The sequence below is a fragment of the Ochotona curzoniae genome, unplaced genomic scaffold, assembly GCF_017591425.1.
Source record: "Ochotona curzoniae isolate NIBS_2020 unplaced genomic scaffold, NIBS_Ocur_1.0 scaffold_1037, whole genome shotgun sequence".
Lineage (NCBI taxonomy): Eukaryota > Metazoa > Chordata > Mammalia > Lagomorpha > Ochotonidae > Ochotona > Ochotona curzoniae.
The window spans coordinates 18,756,254-18,777,029 of NW_024467083.1; the positions used below are offsets into that span (position 1 = coordinate 18,756,254).

At 42.9% G+C, this 20,776-nt stretch overlaps 2 protein-coding genes across 5 annotated transcripts in view; one reads left to right on the forward strand and one right to left on the reverse strand.

Moving 5' to 3' along the window:
* RBM15 (RNA binding motif protein 15) overlaps window positions 1-2,978 on the forward strand; it is a 34,875-nt gene extending 31,897 nt beyond the window's left edge. For 3 of the 4 annotated variants that reach the window (XR_005885753.1, XR_005885751.1, XR_005885754.1), the window contains exon 5: window positions 2,379-2,978. The gene's annotated coding sequence lies outside the window, so the exon portion shown is untranslated. The remainder of the gene's footprint in view (window positions 1-2,378) is intronic. The other variant, XR_005885752.1, reaches the window with a different exon arrangement.
* Window positions 1,054-19,531, reverse strand: SLC16A4 (solute carrier family 16 member 4). The gene is given in 12 exon segments (XM_040999042.1): window positions 1,054-1,162; window positions 2,332-2,522; window positions 2,561-2,567; window positions 4,466-4,501; window positions 4,503-4,529; window positions 4,531-4,849; window positions 6,637-6,804; window positions 6,942-7,073; window positions 7,727-7,812; window positions 7,814-7,854; window positions 12,948-13,096; window positions 19,471-19,531. Coding segments are annotated over 12 exon segments (1,326 nt in total).
* Window positions 19,532-20,776: the final 1,245 nt, after the last annotated feature.

Below are 20,776 nucleotides of genomic sequence, written 5' to 3' on the forward strand. Positions count from 1 at the left end.
CTGTTAAGCCACCACCCTGGGCTTTTATAGACTGAGGGTCACATAGGATAAGGGAGGAGGTGTTGATAAGCAGTAGCGTCTGACCCAAACTCTATGTGGGAGACCCAGAAGAGGCTCCTGACTCCTGGCTTTGGATCGGCACAGCTCCGGTCATTGCAGCTGCTTGAGAGTGAATCAGCAGACAGATCTTCCTCTCAGTTTCTCCTCTCCGTGTATCTGTCTTTCCAATAAAAATAAACTAAATATTTTATTAAAAAAATGAATAGTGGAGCAAGATCAGATCCCTTTTCTGTCTCACTTCAGGGCTTAAAAAAACGAGGTTTAGGTCAAGTTCCTTTTTGTAGATGCGTAGTAATAGTAATCTACATTCAAATGTATTTAGAACATACACTGTGTAAGAAGCTAAAGTTTATGTCTGTACTCTAGAAATATTTTGTGTGATTAGTCAAGGTTTAATAGTCTTGGGTTAAATGTCCAAGTGTAAAATACACAGTTAGGGAAAAATGTAGGTGTAGAACTATTCTTTGCCTTAAACTTAAATAACCAGAACTCCTCTGGTACTTGTATATTATAATGCTTACCAGTGGCCTGAGATTTTTACCTTCAGTATCGTGCCACCATTGGTACAGAAAGCACACAAAGACTTGCTTCCTTCTCTCTGAAAATAGCAGATCTGGGAGCCCTGGCATGTCAGAGAGCAAAGCTGCCGGGCTCGCAGCCTTCAAACTCTGATGCCTGTTTAGATATAAAGATGCTACTACTTTTTTTTTTTTCCTTAAAAGTATTATTGGTCTTTGAGATAACTCTGGATTGTTTCTCCCAGACAAATTGACATAGATCCAGTTTCTGTGCTAAGGCTTCTAAGAGACTATAAATATCTGCTTAGCACACATTTATTGAATGAACTGTCAGATTTTCCTGTTTCAGAGTGACAGTAGGCACAGGAAGGGCAGGGATATCTGTTTTAAGTTGATATGGTCACTGCATGCTAACATGAATCCTACATCAGTGTTTTCATTGCTTTTTCAAGTTGCTCAGAATGTGGCTAATCTGTTACCTGCTATAGGTTGGTATGGAAAGGATAGCCATCACAGCAAAGAAGCTGGCAAGTCCCAAAAATCTGTGCCCAGTACAACTCTTAGATAGCCTGTAGGGATCAGAACTTGGTGTTAATCATGTTAAGAATGAAATTCTGTAGGCATCTTGGCCCTCAAAAGAGCAAATTCTGTTTATGTCACACTGACTTTGGGGGCGATTTGAATCATCTTCTGCCCTGATAATACGAAAGAAAGCAAAGGCAAAGTGGGGAACAGTAATTCTGCTGTGCAGACAGAGTCCTGTTTATTTGTAAAGGAACTGTTTTATTCGTTCAGATAGTTTGAAAATCAGATGCCACAAGGAATTGATTTTAATTTTAGGAAGCTTCGTTTTTCCTAAGCTCCATACAGTGTCTCACAGCCCTTAAGCTAGTGTTGATTAGACAGCTGAAATGTTTAGGATTCTGCTCCAGACCGCGGAGGACCTGTTTCTGAGAATACTTGGTGTTCTAAGATTGCAGATGTGTTTTAAATATATCACTACTTAAATATGTATATATATATATATGTATATGTATAAGTACATATATATGTACTTATTTTAATTGGAAAGTCAGATATACAGAGAGAAAGATCTTCCATCTGCTGGTTCTCTCGTCAAGTGGCTGCAGTGGCCAGAGCTGAGCCCATCTGAAGCCAGGAGCCAAGAATATTTTCCTGGTCTCCCACACAAGTACAGTGTCCCAAGGGTTTGGGCCATCTTCCACTGCTTTTCCAGGCCACAAGCACAGAGCTGGCATTGAAGTAAAGTAGCTGCAATACGAAGATGTGTCCATATGGGATCCTGGCGCATGCAAGGCGAGGATTTATCCTTTAGGCCCAAGTAGATCACTTCTATTTGAGTTCAGTTTAGGGTAAAAGTGGAGTGGATATCCTTGTTAGAGGACACAGTATCAAGATAGCAGTCTCAGTAAGAGAAGCCATGTTGGTCAGGGAATCCTGTTGCAGATTTTGTCTGAAGAGGAGCCAGAGGAATTCATGGAGCTGAAGGACCGAAGCAAACGCTAACCTAGCCAGGGAAAATGATAAAATGGAATCCTGCCAAGCTTTTTTTCTGCTTTCCTCTCTTCCCTATCCCATGGAAATAGTCCTCTTCCCTTCCCTTGAGGTGAAAATGAGTAACTGGACTAGAGGCAACACTGCAGGTTTTACAAAACTTTTGGTGTAATTTTTTGAAGTTATGTAGTTAATACAAAATATGTATTCTCTTGGAGAGATTGTTACTAACACTTACTAAATGACTGATTTACCTGTGTTAACATCATTGTATCCACTCACCAGTACATGAAGTATTGCCAAGTTACCAACAATGAAAATGGCAAAGAAGATGATGTAGGCTGTAAGTAGTGAAAATGCGATGGCTAGAGGAGCAAGCAGGTTATTGATGCTTCAAATGATAAGGTAAGACTTGTGCTGGTGATACTTCTTGATCAGCAACACATTCAGAAGTTAGATCTATTTACGGGATACCTGGAACAACAAAGAAGTCTTAGGAAACCCAAATTCCATTTTTCTAAGCTCTTTGCAAAATGAATGCAGAAGGCATCTTTTCCCAGTATGATCCCAATCTGAGGTCAAGATGTGTGAGGAAGCAATGTTTGTCTGCTGATAGAGTCTATCATTTATTACCTATTCTAAGCACATCTGCTGACAGAACCTATCATTTACTTAGCTTTTCTAGACACATTCCAGAGTTTTGTAGAAGACCTTCATGTTTATTATGAGTTTTTTCTGATTGTCTTTAGAAATCTCATGTCGCTGAACTCTGGGACTTCCTAGTTAGGAGAATCCTGCACTCTGAAGGCGTTCTAGACCCTTTGGTCCTGGAGGTGAGAAAGTGAGATTGTTGAATGGCTGGCTGGGAGACCTTCAGGTTATTGTCCTGGGGAAATCATGGTGAAGATTGTGGTATTGATAATGAAGTCTTAGTTTAAGAAAAAATATAGATGTGGGTGCTTTTTAAATACAATGAAAGTTATATGTAAATATATATAATGTATAAAATATGTATATAGTTGCATGTAAAGTTTGGGGTATTAAAGCATTCAAAGGCCATTACACTTAATTTGAAAATATTTAAGAAGCTTGGAAATGGGTGATCTATTTTGAATATTGGAGCTATGGTATAACTTGAATAAAATTTAAGAATCATCTTTTCCCTCACTTGGATTTCTTGATAACAGCATTCTTAGCCTATTTTACCCTATTACAAGCTGAGGTAGCAGTTGCATACTGAAATGGAGAGCCTCACCAGGAGTGGCACAAGCTGCAGTTATGTTGTCATTTATATTCTTCCTGTGTTTCATGCATCAAATCCTCCATTACAAAAGGGAGTTAAAATTGGACATGGTCATTCCTGCGATTAATCAAGATGCAAATCCTGAAAAAACTACATGTATTTCATTTTGCACCAAAGTTAGTTTTATCTTTTCACCTTCAGTGACTTTTTCAAGTTCCCTACTGTGGCAGTTGTTTCCTAAGACACATATTGATATTTTTTGTTATGCTTTTTGGTTCCCTTGTGTAACTCTGATTTGGTCTGAATAGATACTAGCAGACATTTTAGTAGGAAAAAATGTTTAGTCATTTAGCTTTCTAATGTGTCCAAGTTTTATTTGACTAAAGCAGATGGTATTTGCAATTGGAATATTTGAAACTGCATACATTCATTTTTATAAAGATGCAGTAAATTCACTCTTTTTCCTTAAGAAACTAATGAAAGGGAAAGAATGTTATAGTACTGGATTTTTAGATAGTTTGAGCAAAACTGTTGCATTTTATTCCTTTCCCGATTTGTCAGATAAAAAAAAGTTCTGTTTCCATTTTTAACAATATTCAAGTAAAAGCTTGTACTTTTTAGTTCATATTCTAATTTAAGTATCAGCCAGTAGACTAATGACTAGCTGTGCTTTGTTAAAAAATCAGCAGAAGATTATTCGTAAATAAAAACAAACAAAAAGAAGATTATTCAGTATTTATTATGGGTCCAGCATTATACTAAACTCTATATGCATTACTTTTCATTTAGGCAACCATTAAAAAGTAGATACCGTGCCTATATTTTATGCCTATATTGCAGATGAGGAAATTATACAAGGAAGGCAAAACCCAGCCCAAGATCACACAATAAGAAATACAGAGCTAGAATTTAAACCAGCCTTTTTGTTGTTATTGTTGTTGTTGCTTTAGTCCATATTAATTGACCTTTGTAAAACTCAGTTCAGTGTTCTTTTGAGTAGAAAGCTGAATTGGGCATTTATACCAACTTCAGCAATGTGGTCAGAGGCATTCATGATAGCAGTCTACAGTGTTTTGGCTCTGGCTTCCTGGTTAAGGTAGTGATGAAACAGGCTGACTGACAGAAACACCAGGTCAATATGAAGAAGAAAGGGTTCCCAAAGAGCCACATCAAGGAGTGTCTGTTTGCACCTGCATAAATAGCGTTTTCTCATTATTTTCTTCATTACTTATTAGCAGCAATCTATTCCTCCGAAGCTCATTGTTGAATTCTTCGCTTTGATTTGGTGAGACTGTTAAACCATCCTGGATTGTCCAATATGTGTGGGTCTGTCCTTGATGTTCAATTCATGACTTATCACACTATGTTTTTCTCTTACAGTTCTGCTGGGCCACTTGAGACAAACTGTTACACTCAGTATCAGAATTGTTTTGACTTTTTATATGTAGGGGTCTTAAGTGCATACTAGAAGGCACCAAATTAAATGCAACAGCTCCAAATAATATCAGAACTCCTAAATAGGAGAGAAAAAGTGAAAAGTTAAAAGCAGCCTCTTTAGTTGACAACCCTTTATTTTCATAGGCTGAGAAGAGACCCTACTTCATTGTCTGGCAGTTCTGGAAAACTCTGTTTTGTTTCCTAATTTTAACTGAAAGTTATTTATTTCCATTGTAATCCTCTGAAAATGGAGTCTTTTTGAGGCAGAAAGCCAGAAACTTATTGATTGGGATGGGAAGAGAGATGGTTGTGTGAAGAGAAAGAATAAAACAAGTGTTTTTTTTTTTTTTTCCCCTGGTTGGGGTGGGGGCATGATGGGAGCTGTTGGTGGAGGGAAGAATATTTTGAATATTAGGAAATGTTGTGTTTTAGGCCAATGTAGTGGTGCAGCAAGCTGATCTTCAGCCCGCAGTTCTGGAATCCACTTGAGTTTCAGTTCTTGTCCCAGCTGTTCCAATTCTAATCCAGTTCCTTGATTGTGGCCTGGGAAAGCAGTAGAGGATGGCCCAAACCCTGTGAACCCTGCACCCACGTGGGAGACCTAGACAAGGCTCCTGGCTCTTGTCTGCTTGCTCCAAGTCAGCGCAGCTCTGGTCCTTGCAGCCATCTGGGGAGTGAACCAGTGGATGGAGTACATCTGTCTCTGCCTCTCCTTTTCTCTGTAAAATCTGCCTTTCAAGAAAAATAGATCTTTAAAAATAAAAAATCTGAAGAAGCAGGGCCCATATGGGATCCCAGACTACTGAATAGTTTTTTAACTTCAGGAAAGATTCAACAAAAGTGCTACGTAGGTAGAAACAGGCATATGAATATGCTCATACTTGCATATATATTTGTAGATATTTTTCAATAATATAAATTTTAAAAATATTTAAAGATGTATTCTTATATGAAAGGCAGAGTTACAGAGAGAAAAGGAGAGATCTTCCATCCACTGATTTATACCCCAGTTTTTTTACACCTCTCACCTGCAGTGGTTGCAGGCGCAACAAGGCCTAGCAGAAGACAGCAATGAGAATTGGACAGAAAGTGGCCTACTTGGGACACTGGTTCGAGGTTTTGCAGGCAGCAGCTTTGCTATTTAGCAGTGCTTGCCTCTGCGTATTTCTTTGAAAGACAGAACAACATAAAGAGAACAGAGAGAGAGAGATTCCTTCTACTGGCCACAACAGTCAGATCTGGAGGAAACCAGGAACCAAGCGCTCCATTTCAGCTTCCACATGGGCCGTCAGGGGCCCACGTACTTGGACCATATTCTGCCTTTGTGGACCATATTCTGCCTTCGTAGGCTCATCAGCATGAAAGCAAGATTGGATACAAAATAGCCAAGATTCAAACTGGTCAAAGCAGAATGGCTTTGAAAGTGACTGCTTAACCTATAGTGCCAGAGCACTGAGCCTTTTAGATAATTTTAGTACCAATGTTTACCCTCGGGGACAAAGGAATTAGGGAAGGATACTGTGCAAATTTATTTTGAACAATATATAAAAGCCTAGTTATTAAGTAACATGACTGTCTTTACCAAGTTAATTATTTGATGAACAAGGCTATTTTTAATATAATTTTTTTTTCTTAAAGGGAAAATGGCAAGTGAGCACTATGATGAGGGGAGCAGGGCACCTCATTTCCCCACGGGTGTCACCATAACCTCCGGGGTATTTTCCACTGTACACAGTAACCTGTGTGTCCTCAAACACCGAAATCTGTGGTGAATTCTAGGTTGCTGTGTGAGCTGGCAAAGCCTGCAGGCTGTTGGAGATAACTCTTGCAGAGCTGATAGTTTAGAAGCTTAGAATGACTCACCTGTCCAGTCATCAGGATGCATGAGGGGTTTTGGAAAGAGCATTAATAGGAAGGTCAGTCTCGTCCCAGAACAGGCAGCAGCTGTACCAAGAGCCAGTTAGTTTTTGAAGTATTTTGTGGCTACTTGATACATGAAAGTAGAACCCAAGCCCAAAAGAAAAATAGTTGCTTTGAATCAGTTTGAGTGGGTTGGTACCAGAGGATGCATACTGGATTTGAGAAAATATAAATAAATAAATAAGCTTTTTGGATCCATGGACAGTAGAAGGGATGATTTCTTGCTCTGGTGTCCACAGGGCACTCACCAGGTAAAAGCCCATAGTTACACAGAGGGAATGCTTGCAGCCCAGCTGCTGATGAACCAGTAACAAAGAAAATCCCAACAATGGAGGTGATTTTCTCTCCAAGTATGTCATAGATAATGGCTGCCTGAGCCCCTGAAACAATAAAAGGTAATGTCCTAGACAAACATGCTTGGACCTCTTACCCTCTGTATGTGAAGAAAATGAAGGAAGGAAAGCAGGCGGACTCTACTTTGGAGTCTGTGTATTCAAAGACTGTGCCTATTGGATTTCTTATACTGCCATTCTTTTGCTTTATGGAAAGGCGGTTTGAAAATTAAAAGAAGAAAAAAGATGATAAGCAGATTCGGAAGGAAGGCTTATTGAAGATGTATTATAAGACATCTGCAAAATGAAATTCACATAGCAGCCTATGACTAGAACAAGGTTACATTAATGTGATCATCTACACTACATTGTAACTTAAAAAGCTGGGGAAGGAGCAACTGGTTCTGTTCGTTCAACATGCTTTGATGATGGCAGCTTCATAATTTGTTCCCAGTTGAGAGTCTCTTCAGTGAACTTACATTAAAGTAGTATCTGACTATGGAAAGAAAATCCATAAGAAATGTCTTATAGAATTAAGGAGCTTAATTCTTCAACTTTGAACCCTAATTTTCTCAACATAGGTATCAAGTCAGGGAGAGGATATTAACAGTGTTTCAATATTAACAAGCTGATGCAAGAATCTTGAATTGCCCCCTGGTCGTTGGCTTGCAATAACAGGATCATGATTGCAGGCTTTATACCTGCAGAAAAATGAAGTAATGACATGATGAATCCAATCTAGCCAGTTTTCTCTGTGCCTTCAAACTGTTCTTCAAAGACCACAAACAATTGCAGAGGACTTGGTCATCGCCATCACAAACACAATTACCTAAAGCATCGAAGTCCAAGTCAGGTGCGAAGGCAGCTATTCCAGAGGTTAAAGCTGCTAGTTCTAGGATTCCCCCAGTTTACCAGTATTCACCAACTTGCTCTATTTTTTTTTTTTTTAAGATTTATTTATTGGAAAGGCGGATATATAGAGAGAGGAGAGACAGAGAGGAAGATCTATCCAATGATTCACTCCCCAAGTGATCACAATGGCCAGTGCTGCGCTGATCTGAAGGCGGAAGCCAGGAACCTCCTCTAGGTCTCCCACATGGGTGCAGCATCCCAAGGCATTGCGCTGTGCTCAACTACTTTCCCAGGCCACAAGCAGGGAGCTGGATGGGAAGTGGAGCTGCCAGGATTAGAACCAGCACCCAAATGGGATCTTGGTGTGATCAAGACAAGGACTTTAACCTCTAGGCCACTGTGCTGAGCCCTGTGCATCTTTTGTTACAGAGGCATCTTTACAGTTGCAAAGCATTTCACAATAAAGCAACTCATTTAATCCTCATTTTGGCCACAGAATATGTTTATGAATATTGTATTAAAGAGATAAGGCATATTGAAGTTCAGAAAGAAAAAAAAGTTGCTTAGGATAAGGGACCAACCACTGTTACACTCTCCTGTTACCTTTGTGGGAAAAAATGTCCAAAAAAGGAAGAATTATTCCTGTCTGTCCTTAGATTAGCTTTGCTTTAATTGTTCCTGAGCTGAGCCTGTCTCAGTAGGTTGATCATATAATTTGTCATCTCAACTTAATTTTTCTTTGTCATCTCAACTTTTTAAGATTTGTTTATTTAGGTCCCAGCATGGTGGCCTAGCAGCCAAAGTCCTTGCCTTGCAAATGCCAGGATCCTTGTAGACACTGGTTCTAATCCTGGCAGCCCCACTTCCCATCCAGCTCCCTGCTGTGGCCTGGGAAAGCAGTTGAGGACAGCCCAAAGCCTTGGGACCCTGCACCTGTGTAGGAGTCCTGGAGGAAGTTCCTGACTCCTGGCTTCGGATTTGCATAGCACCGGCCTTTGCAGTCACTTGGGGAGTGAACCATCGGACAGAAGATCTTCCTGTCTGTCTCTCTCTATATCTGACTTTGCAAAAAGAAAATAGATAAATCTTTAAAATTTTTTATTTGTTTAACTTGAAAGAGATGCAGAGAGGGACAGAGCTTCCACTTGCTGGTTTACTTCCCAAGTGTCTGCAGTGTACCTAGGAGCTTGTAGGTCTCCATGTGTATGTATGGACCACTGGAGTCGCAGTCCTCTGCTGCTTTCCCAGGACACAAGCAGGGAAGTGCTTTGGGAAGTGGAGCAACCAAAACTCTAACCAGCACCCATATTGAATGCTGGTACTGCAGGTGGAGATTGGCATGCTACAGTGCCACAGGGTATGACTGGTTTGGGGCTGGGGGCATCATCTAACTCTTGAATGAAAGGGATTTCCTAAGAATGTGCAGGGAGCAAGGGTTAACCCTGATGTATGGTTTCCCAATGGGTGGGTTTTATGCCTCATCCTTTTCTTTATTTCACCTAATCCTTGCCTGTACCACGCTCTGCTCCACACCCCACAACCCTCACCCCTCTGAAGAATTTTTCTTTTAAATGTTAAGATTTTCTGTGAAGTTCTAACTTGTTTGTAGAAATTTAGCCTGCATGCAGTGAAGAGCCATTCCTCCTCCCCCTCCCTTTGGTTTATCAGTCAGTTTATCCCCTGCAGGGTCTGGAGGAAGAATTTACAGGAAACCTAACCCTAACCCAGCTTGTATTCCCTGTCCCAGCCCTGCAACCACTGTGCTCACTGTGATAATTTCCCTTTTTCTCTGTTTTTTTTCTTGGTACTTCCCCCCCCCCCCACTTCTTTTTTTTTAAGGTTTTACTTTATTTTTATTGCAGTCAAATATACAGAAAGGAGAGACAGGGGGATCTTCTGTCTGTTGATTTACATCCCAAGCGGCTGCAGTGATCAGAGAGCTGCGCTGTCCAATTCCAGGAGCCTGGAACCTCTCCTGGGTCTCCCACATGGGTGCAGGGTCTCAAGGCTTTGGGCCGTCCTTGACTGCTTTCCCAGGCCACGAGCAGGGAGCTGAATGGGAAGTGGAGGTGCTAGGATTAGAACCGGCGCCCATATAGGATCCTGGCACTTGCAAGGCAAGGACTTTGGCTGTTAGGCTACCATGCCGGTCCCTGTCTGGGTACTTTTCAAGGCTATCTTGTTTGCTTTCAACCTGGGTCTAAGCTGTTAAGGAACCACACAACCTGGGGTTCTCTTTCACTGATTTCTGTTCTGCTCCCTATACAGTCTGTCAGCCTCAGGGTTTTGATTACCACTCACCTACGCTTGGTATGATGATGACATGATGACTGCAATCATGCATGTCTTGCATCCTGTTTAGCTTCACACTAGAGGTGTGTGTGACCTTAAGTGAACGTTTGCGGAGATTATGTTTCCGCTTTTGTAAAGTGAGCAGATGAAATTAATTAACTCTGACCCTAGTCTGGTGCATCAGTGGCTAAATCTTCATCTTGTAAGTGCTGGGATCCCATGTGGGCACCAATTCATGTCCCAGCTGTTCCACTTCCTGCCTAGCTCCCTGCTTGTGGTTTGAGAAAGCAGTGGTGAATGCCCCAGAAGCTGTAGGCTCCTGCACCCATGTGGGAGACACCTTAGAAGCTCCTGGCTTCTGACTTTGGATCAGCTCAGCTCTGACCCTTTGCAGCCACTTGGGGAGTGAGCCAGTGAGTGGGAGATCTTTATTTTTCTGTCTTCTCTGTAAATCTGCCTTTACAACAAAAATTAAAAATTCTTTATAATTAGCTCAAAGGTCTGGAAAGATTGGGGAAATATACTTATTCTTTGTAAGGTTATAAAGATTGAGAAAATCCTGGAGAATACTTCACTTTTGGCACCTAACAGTCTTGTTGTGTCTTTTGTGACCTTTCTGCTTCCCCTTTGGTCAACTTGTCCAAACTTGATTTTTTGATAGATACTACCCATGCCCTTACCTGTCAAGACCTGCTTCCTCTTAGACCTTCCCTAGCTTCCCCTTGTTCCTAGGTCATCAAGAACTTCCTCTTTCATCTTCTCAGTCTCGTATCATTTGGAGGTGAGGGGCCTAAGGATCAGTGATGAGGTTCAACTGCTGAACTTGGGGTGGTGAGGAGGAAGTCTCCTATTATTTCCAATTATGATTTGATAGAAAGTGCAAAACTTAGAGCAATTATGTGGGCACTAGGGCAATGAAGGGATAAAGACATTTTAACAAAAACATTTTTTTTAATTGGAAAGTCTGAGACAGAGGAAGGAAGATCTCTCAGCCGTTGATTCACTTCCCAGGCGGCTGCAAAGGCTGCAGCTGAGCCAATCCAAAGCCAGGAGCCCAGAGCCTCTTCTAGGTCCCCCACGCAGGTGCAGAGTCTCAGAGCTTTGGGCTGTCCTTGACTGTTTTCCCAGGCAGGGAGCTGGATGGGAAGTGGGGCCGCTGGCACTCATATGGGATCCTGGTGTGTTCAAAGTGAGGACTTTAGCCACTAGGCTACAGCACGGGGCCCAAAAAGACACATTTTATCAGTCTCAGTTCAGGTTATTTGCAACCATAGATTTCCTTCAGGTACTTAAATAAGGAAATGAGGCTAGAAAACACAAATCTCAAATCGCCAGGCTTCTCATTTAGGACTAAAGGGCACACTAATTGATTGCTCTCAAGAGCAAGGTAAAATGAGGGGCGCCATTCTGTAAAACAGGCTTCCTTTATTCTGTGGACATGGGTTCTCTTCTGGTGTCTGCAGGCTGCTCAGTCTTCTCAAATTTGGCCAGTGACGCGTTCTTCAGTTTGTCCTGTGTGTCATAGCCGCGGAGTAGATTGAACAAACTTTGATAACTGATTCTGTATCTTCTACTGTTTATCAAGGCCAAGGGCAATGCCTTGCATCTACTTCAGCTTGCATCCCTTAATTTGAAATGTTCCAGTTTTGTTTATTTTCACTCAGAGATTTAAAAAGAAAAACTCTTAAAATGGTTCCAGTGCAGATTAAACCATTGCTTGCAACACTGGCATCCTGTTCACGTCCTGGCTGCTCCAGTTTCAGTTCAGCTCCCTGTTATTTTTCCTGGGAAGGCGGAAGATGACCCAAGTACCTGGGCCTCTGCCACACAGAAGAGGAACTTAGGTGGGGTTCCAGGCTCCTAGATTCACCCCGGCCCAGCCCCAACTATTGTGATCATTTGGGGAGTGGACCAACTGATGGGTTTCTTTCAGTCTCACTGCATATTTCAAAATAGAAACTTAAAATAATGTTGATGATGATGATAACAATCATTAAAATCTCTTGAGGTCTATGTTTTCCCCTGGTTAATTCTGAAGTCTATTATCTTTGTCCCAGGCTTGCTGGGTTTCTGTTTCTGTTCTGCTACCAGAGCCCACAGAAGAACTGAGTCTGTAATGCAAATCTGATACCATCACTGTGCTTATTAACTCCTTATAGCCTCAAGAAACAATGTCCTTCAGATACCTTTCAGTGCCTCTGCCCTTTTCTCATCACCTGTTTCATCACCTGTCCCCTTACTTATTCACCAATGTGTCTGTCCATTTCATCCATCCATCCATCCATCTAGTACCTGCTTTGTTCCAGGCTGTATGCTGTGACTGAGTTTATAGTAGTCAAGGGACATATAAGAATATGTGGACATGGTTCCTGCTCTCATGAGACACTAGTGAGATCAATTGAGTATACAAAGATACAAAGTGTAGAAAGTAAGGAACTCTCAAAACTTGTTATTTTTCATTCAACTGTTTGGGAACTCAAGAAAAAAATTTATTTGAAAGAATTGCTGAGAGGGAGACAGAGTTTCTATGTACTAGTTCACTCCCCAGATGGCCACAGTGGCCAGGGCTGGACAAGCCCAAAGCAGGAGCCTCATGCCAACTTGCCACATGGGTGGAGGGCCCAAAAACTGCTTTTCCAGACCATCAGCAAAGCAGCTAGGGTATAAACCAGCAGCCAAAAGGGATGCCCATGTCACAGGCAGTGGCTTTACCTGTTGCAGCAATAAGCTCATCCTGGAAAACACATTTGTGACTCAGCAAAATGCAAGCCTAGTCACCTCAAGCATCCGTATCACCACTGTGAGTGATGCACCTGTGAACTCATTGACATTTTTAGGGTACGGCAATAAGTAGCTTCGTATCTTCAAAATGGACTGATGTATTAATCTGTTCTTCTGAACAGCAACTAAATTGGTCAAATAACCTCCTATCCTCAGAGGGTAACATCTAAACAGCAAGGGTGGGGCCCGGCATGATAGCGTAACCACTGAAGTCCTCACCTTGAATGTGCAGGGATCCCATATGGGTGACAGTTCTAATCCCAACGGCCCCACTTCCCATCCAGCTCCCTTCCTGTGGCCTGGGAAAGCAATCGAGGACAGCCCAAAGCCTTGGGATCCTGCACCTGCGTAGGAGACCTGGAAGAAGCTTCTGGCTCCTGGCTTCAGATTGGCTCGGCTGCGGCTGTTGCGGCCATTTGGGGAGTGAACCAGTGGATGGAAGATCTTCCTGTCTGTCTCTCCTCCTCTCTGTATATCTTCCTTTCCAATAAAAATAGATAAGTCTTAAAAATAATAATAAGAAGAGACAGTAAGGGTGGTTTCTGGGGAGGACTAATGAGAGCTCCTCAACACAGTTCCAGTTCTGCAAAGCTTGACTTGGGACGTGGCCCAGCCACAGGAAGGGCTCTGAGACCTAGGGCAGCCATACTTGCCCTTTAGTAACATTTCTGGGGAAGAAAGTTAGATAACCTTTGTTAGTGACGCTAATGTTTAACAAATAGTGTTCTGTTAGGAATTTGATAATAAACACTGGCTGGGCATCTCTGCCCCAGCTTGCCCTTCTCTATCACTAGGGAGAAGGCGCACTGTGCACTCTAAGATTATCAGCGGTCACCAGGACTCCTGTTCTGTAGCTTTGTGGACTGCTTATTGGAGGGTTGAACAGGAGAGGACAACAGGAGGAAAAGGTGGTTTTTACAGGTCCATTTCAAAAGTTGAGAGTAGATCTGGGAACCCTATAATAAACTGTGAAGCTCCACAGAGCTGAGGTGTGATTCACCAACATGAGAATGGCAGGCTGGTGATAGGATCACAACAGTCTCTCATGGCAAGCCCAGAAGCCTCTGGGAAGCTGAAGAAAGGAAGTTAATTTAAAAAATAGTGCCTAATGCAGTTGCTTATTTTTTTTAAAATTTCTTATTTATATTTTTGATTAGCTTTCCATATTTTTTTCCCTGTATCTGAGGTAAAGCAGGAGATAAAGGGAGAAGCCACACCCAATCTCCCACCCATCCCTGGTCCCTGATGTGGGGCATGCTCCAAGGGTCTTGTTCAAGTGTTTTTTGTTTTTGGGGTTTTTTTGGCATTTTTAAATTATATTTTTGACAGTCTTTACATAGTTAATTAGGGTAAAAAGGTTCAAAGGCTATAGGAAAGTGGGTAAGGCTGTTATTTCCATATTATTTCCTTCATGTTTAAAGGGGGGTATTAAGGGAGAAGGCCCACCCAATTTCCCACCCTCCCCAGGTCCCGGATGTAGGGCATGCTCCAAGGTTCTTGCTCAAGTGGTTTTGATAGTTCAACAGTTATGAATTGCTGCCAGTCTCGCCACTCTAAGCACGGTGAGGTCGTTGAAGAATCCACTGAGTGACATAGTCCATCATAGAGTCTCTGTTTGCCCCATATTTCGCAGCCAACATACGGCTGAGATGAATGGTTGACCTAATCTGTCTGCTCTCTTTTGTTGATTAGGGTTCTGAGTCCAGCATTTTGATTGGGGAAATCTCCAAAGAAACTTTGTCTGAGGTGTTCCCAGACCAGATTCTTGTATGTGCTAGCAGGTACAGGGCCTGGCACAGTCCATCGCCCTGATCAGCTGGTGGTTGCGATCGATGGGTTGGTTCCGTTTTCACTCCCAACTTCCACTGGAACCAACTGGTGTTGCAGTCCAGCCTGGTTCTGCCCAGCACATACTTGGCCCTCACATAAACCAGTGGGAGCTGCAGCCTAGTTGGAGCGACCCACAATAACCCCCACCAGGCCCGCCCCCTACCCTGGTTTGCCAGTATGTGTAGCAGTAGTCCAGTCTCTCCCACACCCCAGTCCACCCCAGCCCCTGTCCTAGTTTTATGCCCTCCGGTGGAATTGGTAACCCAAGAGGGAGGAGCCCACTATTTCCCTCCCAGGACACTCCCACTCCAGGATTATGCACTCTCCAGGTAGTTCTGTGGTTTGACTTGACAGAACTAGCCCCCAGTGCCAGCTTCTGCCAGCTATGCTGTGGCTAAGCCCAAACAACCCTCACCCACTCTAATTTTGTTTGCACCAGTAGGAATAATCAGCCCAGCCTGGCTTTTCCCTGATCTAGTCCACATGAGGCGTACAGGTGCTGTAGCCCTGCCCTGTCTGGTCTACCCCCATCCCAGCTCATGCTTTTCAGTGGGAGTAGCTGTCCAGCAAAGGAACCCTCCCTTATTCCCCTGCCGGCTCCGCCCCCTCCCTTCCTGGTTCTCACGCTTGCTGGTGGGGCGCTGTGGTCACATCCGGTACAGGCAACCTCAACTTGGCATTCCGTATTGTGCACTGGTTTTTGTCGCGACCGAAGTGCAGTTGCTTATTATGAAGGAGACAAATCCCGCTTCAGAATCCACATCCTATTCTTTTCCAGACAGAGCAGAAATATATGCTAGGTCTAACACACGTTAGGATTATTAAGGGAATGAAGTGGCATGTGAGCAACTAGTGGGACAAAGAGGACATGCCCTAGCTACTGCCAGCAGGGTTTCATATATGCTGGGATGAGCTGGGGAACTTGCCCCAAATTACTACTTCCTGGAAGGTACAGAGTGGCTGATGATGGCCACAGCATTCTCTATCTGTAAAGGATGGTAGGAAGGAGAGTGGAGGACTGGATGCTGCTGTGCTCACTCAAGGGAGATGCTCTCAGCTTTCAGCGTGGGCTTTTAACATTAGCAGTTGCTGGTAGTTGTTGGCCATGTCTTGTGTTCCCTCTTTACCCAAAGGTCAAGAATTTCCTAAGAGGTCTTGTTAGACTGCCCTAAGCCCCTCTCTGGAGAGCCCAGGCTCCCTGAAAGGGGAAAACAGATTTTTTTAAAAAAAGGTTATTATTTATTATTTATTTTTATTTTATTTATTTATACAGAAAGGAAGAGAGATAGGAAGTTTGTCCATCCTCTGGTTCGCTCCCCAAGTGGCCATAATAGCCAGAGCAGAGGGTCCTGTGACAAACCCCAAACACAGTTGGTTCCCTTAACCAGACATCTAAGCTTCTTACTACCTCTGACGTAAAACTACTTGCACTGTAGATTTTTTAAACCTCCTTATATGTGATGTCTACCTCACCTAGGGTTTGCAAATCCTGACCTTTGATTGTGGTGTGACCGGGCCTAGAACTGTGGTTCTTAACTTCTACCCAGCTCTTCAGGTCGTTTCTGGACAAAGTGAGTCATCTTTCCTGTCCTCTGAACTCTTGACTTCAGCAAGGGTGGGAAGTTTTTATTCTGCCAAGACTCATTGGGATATTTATGACATCAGTTGTGGGTGATACAAAGTTGTGAACGTAAAATTAGCTTGAATTTCAAGTCCTGCTTGGGTTTGCTTTGGCAGGGCCAAATCAAATGATTCTATGGACCTTGGATGTTCTGTTTCCCACTCGTGCTTTAGAGAACACTGTGCTTCGTGTGTTCCCTTTAAAAAGCATTTGCAAAATTATAAATACCCTAAGGAACTAAGCAGATATGATAACAAAATGCAATGCCTGTTCCTTAAATGATTCTTAGATTAGGAAAAACAAATGTTGCAGAGGACAATTTGTAAAGGCAGCTGGGGAAGCTTGGGTATGATCTGTTTAATAAGGGATACTGCATTGGTGTGGTCTTGGTTATGATGTGATCTTGTGGTTGTGCAGGAGGGTTCCTTGTGAGACACGTGCTGCAGCATTCAGGACTGCTGCGTTGGTAGGAATGGTTCAGTAAAATACACAAAGAAAGGCAGCAAACAAAAAATGTGCAGGAGAAGTTCTGCACTCCTTATTTCCTACTGTCAGGTTGAAAGCATTTTCTTTTTAAGATTTATTTTTTGGGCCCAGTGGTGTGGCCTAGCAGCTTAAGTCCTCACCTTGAGAGTACCTGGATCCCATATGGACACTGGTTATAATCCCAGCAGCTCCACTTCCCATCCAGCTCCCTGCTGTGGCCTGAGAAAGCAGCAGAGGACAGCCCAAAGCCTTGGTACTCTGCACCCATGTGGGAGACCTAGAAGTTGTTCCTGGATCCTGGCTCCGAATTTGCATAGCACCAGCCGTTGCACTCACTTGGGGAGTGAATCATCGGATGGAAGATCTTTCTGTCTTTCCTCCTCTCTGTATATCTGACTTTCCAATAAAAGTAAAATAGATCTTAAAAAAATAAAAAGACTTATTTTTATTAGCAAAACAGATTCCCCGAGAGAAGGAGAGACAGATCTTCCATCCACTGGTTCATGTTTCAAATGGCTGAGGCTGGAACTGAGTTGATCTGATGCTGGAAGCTAGCAACCTTTGGGTTCTCCTACATAGTTGCAGGGTTCTCAGGGCTTGAGCCATCCTCTCCTGCTTTCTCAGGCCCTAAGCAGCCAGCTGGATCAGAAGTGGAGCAGCTGGGACTGGAACCAGTGCTCCTACGGAATGTCAGCACTGGTGGATGGAAGATTAGCTGTAGAGCTACCTACTGCACCAGCCCCTGAAGGGAAGGGGTGTACAGGCTAGATGCGGACAGGGAGGCGCCAGTCATGGGACACTGTTGACACAATATCAACAACCAATCTCCATTTTACCCTTGATATGCTCAGTGAGGGAATCCTCCACAGACCAGAAAATTAAGAATGAAGAACTATATTCCTCCTAAAACTTTATATTTCTAGAGTATTTCACCTCACTGTGCTGTGAAAACAAGTGAGCATTATAAGAGTCCAGGGGGCAGAGCCAGTGGAGGTGAACTGTATTTTCTGAAGGGAGGAGGAAAATTTGATGTCCTCACAGGCCCTTCCTCCAGGCACCCTTAGGGAGCTAAAATTTTTCCACTTAACAGCTAAAAGGCAGTTATTGAATAAGCCTAGAGGAAAATTATTTTGATGATTAAGGTAGAAGGTGGGGTCTCAGAATTGAGGCATAAAAATGTCTCAGAAGTTCCTGGGAGAGATTGTAAGGGCTTATTTGTGTCCTGAGGCCAAAATTCTGTCCCCACCTTTCCCACCATGGCAGTCTGGGGCACTGATCAGTGTTCAGGTTACTAATATTGAGTTATATGTCCCGTTTTTCTAATTTATTTTTATTTAAACTAATTTTTTTCTATTGGAAAGTCAGATATACAGAGAGGAGGAGAGACAAAAAGGAAGATGTTCTGTCTGATGATTGACTAAGAAGCTGAAATGGCCAGAGCTGAACCAATCCGAAGCCAGGAGCCAGAAGCTTCTTCCAAGTCTCCCACGTGGGTGTAGGGTCCCAAGGCTTTGGGCTGTCCTCAACTGCTTTCCCAAGCCACCTGCAGGGAGCTGGATGGGAAGTAGGGCTGCTGAGATTAGAACTAGTGCCCACATGAGATCCTGGTGCGTGCAAGGTGAAGTCCCCAGCTGCTAGGCTACCTCACCAGGCCTGCATGTCCCATTTTAATTGCTTTATTGACACTTGCTTACCTCAACTTTCCAAGACCTCCCAGGAAAGATAACTACTTATAATAATAACTTGTCTTTCAAGCATTTTGGTCTCATTCATCTCCTTGGGGCTATTATAACTCTACTCCACACATTTCCTTTCTCTGCCCCATCCTTCTCAATTAAAAAAAAAAATCTTAAAAATTCCACAGGAAATTGCCTTTCATCCTCTTCACACCAACATTCCAGATTTTGAACAAGTTTATTTTAGGCCAAAGCTGCTTTTCTTGTTTTATCTGGAAAATCTTCACATACGTATGCATGCTCCTTTTTGAAAGCAAGGGTCTTCTCATGCTCTGAAAAACTGGACTCTGTCCTAATGTTTTTTTGATGAAAGCCCTTTCAGAAGGACAGTCTAGTCTTTGGGGAGGGTTTCCTGTAAGTGGGACCATGGAAAAACTATGCAATTATGTGATGCTTGGAGATAAGGACCAAATAAACTTTGGTGAAATCCATGCCTTTCAGAGATACCACATTCCAGAAAACATTTTTAGTTCCTATCTGTAGGACTGATTGCTCAGTGGCATGTTAGTTACTCTTTTAAAGCAGGGCCATCTGTGATTCTAATCATAGGGTGAGATGAAACTAGGCTTGATACTACTGATAGCTTTGAAATGGAGGGTTGGGCTCCGTTTGGAAATGTTACAAAAGTCATTCAGAGGCTAAAAGGGCTGTGTGGTTTTCAGAGGCGAGCTGCTCTACACCTCCTTCTTTAACGTGGGCACATAAGTAGGAAACTTTGAGTTTTTTTGAGAAATGAAGACTCTGTTAGAAATTCAACTTTGCCATTTTTTGAGTCCTTACCATTTTTAAGTGCTAGGTGAAGCTTTCTTACGTGTATGTGACCAGCACGCTCCCCCCCGGCCCTCACCTGCCACTGTGAGTCCAAGGTATTTGCTCTCCAGTAGTTCCCAGATGTTGTCGTAAGTCATTGCTGCGGGCTTAACTGCATGCCATGTGACTCCGCAAGGAAGTTTACACCTGGTTTCTTCTGGACTTTGTAGCTCTGAATACTTTCAAAACTAAAATGTATGGAATGTTTTTGTAAGGTTGTTGTGAGAAGTAACAGTTGATACTAAAGGTGACTGCACATTATTGATAGACCTATTCTGGTTAACCAGATGGGAGCTAAGAGCAAGAGCAAAGAATTCTTAACATTTTGGCATCTTTATCCAATGGAGTTGATAAAGCTTTTAGGACCTTTAAGTAAGAATAGTTCCTTCAAGCTCTAGCCTTCTTAAAAATGAGTTATTTTATTTTTTGATTTATTTGAAAGGTGGAAAGACAGAGACAGAAAGGTTTTCCAACCTGTGGTTCACTCCCTAAATGGCCACAACAATTGGGGCTGTGTCAGGATGAAGCTAGGGCCTCATCCGGGTCTTCTGCATGGATGTCAGGTGCCCAAACACTCAGGCCATTTTCTGGTGCTTTCTCAGGCATATTAGCAGGAAGCTGCATCAGAAGTAGGGCAGCCAGGACTTGAACCAGTGTGCTAATACAGGAAAGCAGTATTGCAAGCAGTGAGTGGACCAAGATGCTGTGCCACAACATGGGTCTAACTGCTCTAAAGCTGTTTAAGAAAGCAGCAGTTTCCTAATCACCACTATTACTGTCATTCCACTGGCAAGCAGAGCTAATGGGGGATTCTCAACATTTACGGACTTAAACTTTTATTTATGTAGCATGACTATCTAGAATTAAGAGCATTTATAGGGCTGGTGCTGTGGGCAGGTTAAATCTCTTCCTATGACACCAGCATCCTGTATTGACACTGGTTGAAGTCTTGGCTTCTCCACTTCTGTTCAAAAGATCGTCCAAGTCCTTGGGGCTCTGCGTCCATGTGGGAGATTAAAGATTTAAAAAAAATTTTTAATTGGAAAGTCAGATATACAGAGAGGAGGAGAGACAGAAAGATCTTCCATCCAGTGATTCACTCCCCAAGTGGCTGCAACAGCCAGAGTTGAGCTGAACTGAAGCCAAGAACCAGGAGCTTCTTCTGGGTCTCCCATGCGGGTGCAGGGTCACAAGGCTTTGGGCCATCCTCTACTGTATTCCTAGGCCACAAGCAGGGAACTGAATGGGAAGGGAGGCCACCTGAATTAGAACCAGTGCCCATATGGGATCCTGGCATGTGCAAGGCAAGGACTTTGGCCGTTAGGCTACCACACCGGGCCTAG